The sequence below is a fragment of the Cyprinodon variegatus genome, unplaced genomic scaffold, assembly GCF_000732505.1.
Source record: "Cyprinodon variegatus isolate N-32 unplaced genomic scaffold, C_variegatus-1.0 Scaffold1417, whole genome shotgun sequence".
Taxonomy (NCBI): Eukaryota; Metazoa; Chordata; class Actinopteri; order Cyprinodontiformes; family Cyprinodontidae; genus Cyprinodon; species Cyprinodon variegatus.
Window position 1 is genome coordinate 1 of NW_015151870.1, and position 7,541 is coordinate 7,541.

Below are 7,541 nucleotides of genomic sequence, written 5' to 3' on the forward strand. Positions count from 1 at the left end.
GATGCAGAGTTAGAACAGGAGAGTTGGATCAGGTAGAAGGTGTAGCAGACTGGATGACGTCCACCCAGAGGGCCTCTCTCTCTCGCTCTCTCACCACCTGCTCTGGTCTGCAGGGCTCACAGTCGTCTGTGGGGTACATGCGTGTGACGGGGCAGCGCAGGATTTCATGTCCCTCAGGAACCAGGTTGGTGTAATCCTGAGGAGAGAACTGATTACTTCTGGAGAAACCAACTGGGTCATCAGTTAGAACCTGAAATGGTAGCAACCATTCTCAGGGGACGGTTCTGGTTCCATACCTGGATGCACTGCAGCCACCACCACACAGCGTCCCTGCAGTTGTATCTGGCGCTGCGACCCTCTCCCAGCAGGTTGGGGATCAAACCGTGACGCAGCGTCCCAGCAAATGCCAGAATGATGTTGCTATGGAGACAGAAGGGTTTGGGTATTTCCTGCTGGCTTCTAGTAGCCAATTTGTGTGGCTGACCTGAGTGCAGTGCGAACGATGTGCAGCTTTTTAACTCACTGTCGCTCCATAATGTTTCCGCGCTCAACTAATGCAACGTTCAGACCGCAAGCAGCAGAGGCAACTGGTTTAACTGCAAAGTCAATGGTTGACAAGCATCAAAAGCATCAAGGCGCAGCAAAAGGTCTACAGTGGCAGGAGCAGCAGGAGCAGCAGGAGCAGCAGGAGCAGCAGGAGCAGCAGGAGCAGCAGGAGCAGCGCCTCATGAGCTTCTGAACATCTCAGGCGCATGAAGTGCTTCACAAGCAGCAGCTGCTGGACGCGCCACATCAACCAATCAGAGAAGTTAAAAAAACTTGGACGAGCTTCAACCATCACTAAGTCGAGGCCAGTTGCTTTGGAAAATAAAACAGTTATTCTATATTTTCCAGTATTTATTAATAGAGAACCTTTCAGTGAGTTTTTTCTTCGTGAGGTTTTATAAGTCCTGCCACAGTGCGGTATTTTTAGCGTAGGGAGGATTACACTGATGGGATGAAAAAGGTCCGTCTCTGATGCTGCTGCGGTTTGTTTACATCCACCATCAGCTGAGCGCAGAAATGGAGCTGAGCGAGCGAGGGGGGGGCGGGGTTAAACACTGCACGCCATTCTCACTGCCCTCAGGTCAGAGGCACAAAGATGGCACCATAGTCAGACACGTACCGCGCCTCGGCGTGTCTGCCTGTGATTAGCATGAGTCCTCTGAGCGCGATGAAGGTGTCTCTGCCCCAGCAACGGAAAATCCCAGCGGAGAAATGAGGAAGACCTACAGAGACATGAGCGATGATGAAGAACTGATCAAATCAGCATTTTTCCTTCTGCTCCAAAGGGACAGAAACCTGCTGCCAGGGAGACGCAGCACTGCTCCTTCTCCCCGGTGATGGGGCTGATGCGGTACGGGACGTCCCCCACTTTGGAGGAAACCGGAGGCAGAGCCGGAAACCGGCCCACGCCGCACATCTGGACCGAGCCCAGCGCCAGGTGGCGGACGAACGTGGAACCTTTCTCCACAAAGCTGTTGGAAGATGATGGAGAAGCCTTCAGGTCCCAGGAGGTACAGACAGAAGGGCAACCAGTGGGGACAGTACCTGGACATCAGCTTGAAGGTGGCGTCCAGAGCCGTGGTGTAGGTCGACACCAGGATGGCATCAAAGTAGCAAGGGATGAGGTAACGAGGGAAGTGCTTCAGGTAGTTAAACATGGCTGCCAACCACTGACCCACCTGCAGACACACGTGTGGGGTCAGAGGTCACACACACATAAACGTCCAGTCCTTAGACCCCAGGAGCCTGACGACCCACACCTGTCTGTACGTCCCTTAATGGACGTTTGAGCGAGCGAGCTGCAGACCAGCCCTCTGCTGCAGGGACCCTCCCCCCTCCCCAAGCTGCTCACCTGAGCCAGAGGTCCTTCCCTGTGGATCAGCCGGTTGGAGACAAAGTCTATGAGCCAGTCTCCGTCTCTGAGGTTGGCACACAGAGGGTGGCCCAGGTCGTTCTTTGGACGGATATCCGCCAGCACCGACATCAGACCTGCAGGACAAACACGACTCAAAACACCGACTAGACTCACCTGCCTACTCTGGACGGAGAAAAGCTGGTCTACGAACCAGAAGCACAGAGCATCGGTACCGCGTCACACAGACCGCAACATTTCGCAACATTAGCCCCATTTCCACTAGCCCTCTGAAATCAAACCATGCCGAGTTCAGACCGAGTTCGGATCAGTTAACCGTGCAGAATTCGGACCGAGTTCGGATCAGTTAACCGCGCTGAATTTGGACCGAGTTCGGACCGAGTTCTGATCAGTTAACCGTGCCGAGTTCGGACCAAGTTCGCATCAGTTTACCATGCAGAATTCGGACCGAGTTCTGATCAGTTAACCGCGCTGAGTTCGGACCGAATTCGGATCAGTTAACCGTGCTGAATTTGGACCGAGTTCGGACCGAGTTCGGATCAGTTAACCGCGCTGAGTTCGGACCGAGTTCGGACCGAGTTCTGATCAGTTAACCGTGCCGAGTTCGGAACAGGTAACCGTGCCGTGTTGAGACCGAGTTCGGATCAGTTAAATGCGGCGTGTTCAGACCCAGCCTGGATTAGTTAACCGTGCCGAGTTTGGTTCTTATGACCATTTCCACATGACGCCACTGCAGCTCTCAAGTCGAGAATTTCGCAAACACAAATGGTGGCACTCGTAACATTCAGGAACTTATGTGCCTGGATAGAGTCCTCAGCCCAAATTTCAATGAGAGTCTCGGTCTCTGCATCATCCCAGATCGCATCGCGCTCTTCTGATGCCACTTGTTGTTAAGAAGCGAAGTAGTTTTTGTCGTGAACAGGAGGTCTGTGAATAACAAAGCCGAACTCAGCTGACTGTAAATAGGAGATGGGGCGGTCTGCTGATGCGCTCTTTGATATCAGAGAACCGAGCCACATATGAACCACACCGAACCGTACCGCTGAACTAGAACCGGTTTAACACGGTTCACCTCTGTCTGGCACGGTCTGGTTCAGTTAGATTCCATTTTCACTCAACAGTTACCATGGTTACCGTGCTATGACCGATCTCTGCACGGTTCCTAAAGGCTAGTCTAAATGGGGCTATAGTGTCCTATGAGGTCATGGAGCTAAGATCAAAAACCGGACAGGATGCGTCCCCGGGTCTCTCCTGGTCAGACCTCATGGGTCTGGGTTAGAGACCCACGGCTTCAAAGTAAAAGACAATAAAACTCCCTGAAAGGGAAAGTCCGTCTCCCTAGGGCCAGATAGGGTCGTCTGGGATCACGCTCCGGCATTTAGATCTTTAAAATGGACGGCAAAGGCCCGATCATGGAAGAGAACCGAATCAATCACAGCTCCTCCGCCATCAGCAGAGCTTCTAAATATCCGCTTAGAAAGTAACCCTGGTCCCAGATGGGCGGAACAAACAGGGTGGAAACATCTCTAGGTTCCAACATGGCCGCCGTGCTGCTGAAGACGCTCCGTCTGCACAGTTAGCAGGAGGAAAGACATCTTTGCTTCTGTAGTCTGCAGATGGTGAAGAAACTTTTTCTCTTTTTCGACACTAATCATTGGTCTTTATAGACGGGAAAGTTGCTGGAATCAGCGCCTCTGTTCATTCAGTTTAATTTAGTAGAAAAAAATAGATCACAGGAAAGTCATTTCAGACAGTCTGCCACTAAGAAACACTAAAAGAAATACAAATAAAATCTAGTCATCAACTTATTTCATTAGAGCAAGCAGAGAGAAAATAAAGTAGAAAATGAATGAGCTGAGGATCAATCATCCTCTGATAAAGAAAAGGAAGCGGTTTAGTGACTGCCCTGATGTGACGGGGAAGCTGGGAGGATCCAGCTGCCTGAGGCTCCGCCTCCTGATCAGATGCTACCTAATTGATGGTGACCCCCCCCTCCCCCCCAGTGGCCCGGGCCATCTGCAAACACCGAACCTTGCAGACCGGCATACTTCAGGCTCTCCCAGCCTGGGATGCTGTAGCAGCCGCCGCCGTCTTCTTGTTCCTCGGCTTCACAGCGAAACAGCAGGATGTTCATGTCTGCGAGCGTCAGCTTGGACATCAGCCTGTGAGAGACAGCGAGAGACTGCTTTACCTGCCAGAAAGGTGGTCTTTACCATGGAAATGCCACAGGAAGAAAACTGATCATCTTTCTATGTATTCAGACCCAGACCTCTGAAGAGCAGAGACCGTGATGGAGTAGATGGTCCTGCTGGTGGCTGCTAGACTGTAGCAGTCTGTCAAACACTGAGTTGCTCCCTTCTATTGGATATGCAGACCCACCATCACCTTGTCAGGTCTACCTGGGCCAGTATCTTATAAGGTAATTATTTATTAGTCTACCAGCTATATAACACCCTGTTCTACCATGGCTGCAGACCACCCCTTACTACTGGCTGTAGACCACCCCTTACTACTGGCTGTAGGCCGCCTCATTTCTACCACAGCTGTAGACCGCCCCGTTCTACCACGGCCGTAGACCAACCCGTTCTACCAGGGCTGTAGACCACCCCGCTCTACCGGCTGTAGACCACCCAGCTCTACCGGCTGTAGACCACCCAGCTCTACCGAATGTAGACCACCCTGCTCTACCGGCTGTAGTCCACGAATTTTGTACCTGCTTTAGACGGCCCAGTTCTACCACGGCTGTAGACCACCCTGTACTACCAGCTGTAGACTGCCCTGTTCTACCAATGCTGTAGACCGCCCCTTTCTACCATGGCTGTAGACCACTCATTTCTACCGGCTGTAGATCGCCCCATTCTACCACGCCTGTAAATCACCCAATACTACCGACTGAAGACCGCAATGTACACCCGGCTGTAGACAGCCCCATTCTACCGGCTGTGGACCGCCCCGTTCTACGAGCTGTAGACCACGTCATCCTACCACGGTTGTAGACCAACCCCCTGTTCTACTGGCTGTAGACCAACCCCCTGTTCTACTGGCTGTAGACCAACCCCCTGTTCTACTGGCTATAGACCAACCCCCTGTTCTACTGGCTGTAGACCAACCCCCTGTTCTACTGGCTGTAGACCAACCCCCTGTTCTACCGGCTGTAGTCCACTCCATCCTATCGGCTGTAGACTGCCCTGTTCTACCACGGCTGTACACTCCCCCTTTCTAGTGTCTGTAGACCACTTATTTGTACCGGCTGTAGACCACCCTGTTCCACTAACAGAGGGGTAACTCGGTTGGTAGTTTGATCTTTTCAGCATGAAGGCCAGAAACCATGAAACTTTGACTTCTTTCCAGCAGTCTGCTCCTTCTGGCCGTCATAGAATGATGTTCACCCAGAGGACATGTTTCACTGGACAGAGCTTCATTCAGTGGATCGGAAGCAAACAGGAAGTACTCACTGAGCGAGGGGTTTCTGCAGCACCTCTGGGGGGTTTTCATCTGGAACGCTGCCCTTCCTGTACTTGGGGCTGAACTGGGACAAATAAAACCTCAACACGCCCACCAGTTGCTGTGCCTTGGGGTCCAGGCTGACCCTGTTCAGCGTTGAGAAAATAGAGGTTTAGTTAAGGAGGTTCCACAAGGCGGCAGGGACGGCGTTCTGGGAGGTCTACCTGAAGGCGATGACGCTGCCGGGGGTCAGCTTCTGGAACTGGATTCTTTGGATGAACTCTGAGCGGCCTTTCGACGTCACCCCAGCGTGCTTCACCACTGTACTCTCCTGGATCTGGACCCATCAGAACCTTCCATGATGGACATATCCAAACAGCAGTCCCAAAGACCCCCCCCCCCTCCTTACCGGTATGTGCTCCTTTATCTCCACGGTGTACTCTGGCATGCCGTTTATATATTTCTCATCCTTCTTATAACTCCCTGCTTCTCTCTCCACCGTTCTCGCCTCCAAAATGATTTCTTCAATCTTACCTGAAGAAATCAAACATTCTAAAAACTTTCTTCTTCTGGGGAAAAAACGTCTACAAAGCAAAGTGTCACCAGTAGGCTAACGGTCCTACCGGGGATGAACATGGGCGGGGCGTCTGGCTCGTAGTGGTGGGTCTTGGGGTTCTTGAAGGCCGTCCTGCTCACGGTCACCACGGACTGGTGCGTGCTGGGGCAGTGCCGGGTGATGGCGACGATGTCCGCGTCCACCTGGTCAACGTAGACCTAAAGGAGGCAGAGCGGTGGACATGAGGCTCTGAGCAGCAGGGTGGGGTCATGCTCAAAGTGCAGAGCTGTACCTGGATGAAGCCCTGGGCCCCCAGCTCCTGGTGCAGCTTGTTGAGAGCCAGTTTCCCAGCGATGATGCCGCTCTGAGGGCCGACTTCCCCTGTGGAGGTGGGGGCGGCAGATGGGTTCCACTTGGGGTAGAAACGCTCCTCCTTCACCACAGAAATCTGCCTCCAACAGACAGGAAAGCAGCTGGTCTCACTGAGGGACTGGTCCAGACCTCACTGGATAAAAGCAGTGACTGACTGGCAGTCACTGGCAGCAGTGCAGACAAATCACCTGATGAGGGACCAGTTCATCGTATCCTCTGGTGGAGCCGGTGGCGCAGCAGGCCATGGACACCATGGCAGAGCTGGGCAGGGAGTCCAGGGCCGAGCGGAGCTGGAAACACAGGCGGAGTTATTAGAGGAGGAGCGGCTGAGAGGAGGCGGTCTGAGCGCCGGACCCACCTGGATCGGGCACTCGTTGTCGTGGGTCACATCCAGGAACATCGCGTGAGCGATGGAGGGCATCAGGGGACGCAGGCTGGGCTGGACGAAGGCCCCCACAGGTTCTCCGCCGTAGCGGTAGACCAGGCGGCCCTCTTCGTGGCTGTCTCCAGCTGACATGGCCTCTGGGGGGGGAGAGTTTCAGGTCACACAGGATCATACGGCCCCTGATCATACTGGCCCCTGATCATTCTGGCTTTGGCCCCTGGTCATTCTGGCCCCTGATGATTCTGGCTTGGGCCCCTGGTCATTCTGGCTTGGGACCCTGACGATTCTGGCTTTGGCCCCTGATCATTCTGGCCCCTGGTCATTCTGGCTTTGGACCCTGATCATTCTGGCCCCTGGTCATTCTGGCTTTGGCCCCTGATCATTCTGGCTTTGGCCCCTGATCATTCTGGCTTTGGACCCTGATCATTCTGGCTTTGGACCCTGATCATTCTGGCCCCTGGTCATTCTGGCTTTGGCCCCTGGTCATTCTGGCCCCTGATGATTCTGGCTTGGACCCCTGGTCATTCTGGCTTGGGACCCTGACGATTCTGGCTTTGGCCCCTGATCATTCTGGCTTGGGCCCCTGATCATTCTGGCTTTGGCCCCTGATCATTCTGGCTTTGGCCCCTGATCATTCTGGCTTTGGCCCCTGATCATTCTGGCTTTGGACCCTGATCATTCTGGCTTTGGCCCCTGATCATTCTGGCCCCTGGTCATTCTGGCCTTGGCCCCTGATCAATCTGGCCCCTGATCATTCTGGCTTTGGACCCTGACGATTCTGGCTTTGGACCCTGATCATTCTGGCTTTGGACCCTGATCATTCTGGCTTTGGACCCTGATCATTCTGGCTTTGGCCCCTGATCATT

General features: G+C 53.5%; 1 protein-coding gene across 2 annotated transcripts in view; it reads right to left on the bottom strand.

Moving 5' to 3' along the window:
- Positions 1–6: 6 nt before the first annotated feature.
- agl (amylo-alpha-1, 6-glucosidase, 4-alpha-glucanotransferase) overlaps positions 7–7,541 on the bottom strand; it is a 16,858-nt gene continuing 9,323 nt past the window's right edge. For both annotated transcript variants that reach the window (XM_015402951.1, XM_015402950.1), the window contains exons 13-26: positions 6,649–6,812; positions 6,479–6,580; positions 6,211–6,366; positions 5,986–6,136; positions 5,772–5,896; positions 5,587–5,699; positions 5,374–5,508; positions 3,950–4,080; positions 1,898–2,034; positions 1,591–1,724; positions 1,342–1,517; positions 1,166–1,268; positions 297–420; positions 7–196 (exon numbers count right to left, since the gene is read on the bottom strand). In XM_015402951.1, the coding sequence (XP_015258437.1) occupies positions 29–196; positions 297–420; positions 1,166–1,268; positions 1,342–1,517; positions 1,591–1,724; positions 1,898–2,034; positions 3,950–4,080; positions 5,374–5,508; positions 5,587–5,699; positions 5,772–5,896; positions 5,986–6,136; positions 6,211–6,366; positions 6,479–6,580; positions 6,649–6,812 (1,919 nt within the window). In that variant the 3' untranslated portion in view covers positions 7–28. The remainder of the gene's footprint in view (positions 197–296; positions 421–1,165; positions 1,269–1,341; positions 1,518–1,590; positions 1,725–1,897; positions 2,035–3,949; positions 4,081–5,373; positions 5,509–5,586; positions 5,700–5,771; positions 5,897–5,985; positions 6,137–6,210; positions 6,367–6,478; positions 6,581–6,648; positions 6,813–7,541) is intronic.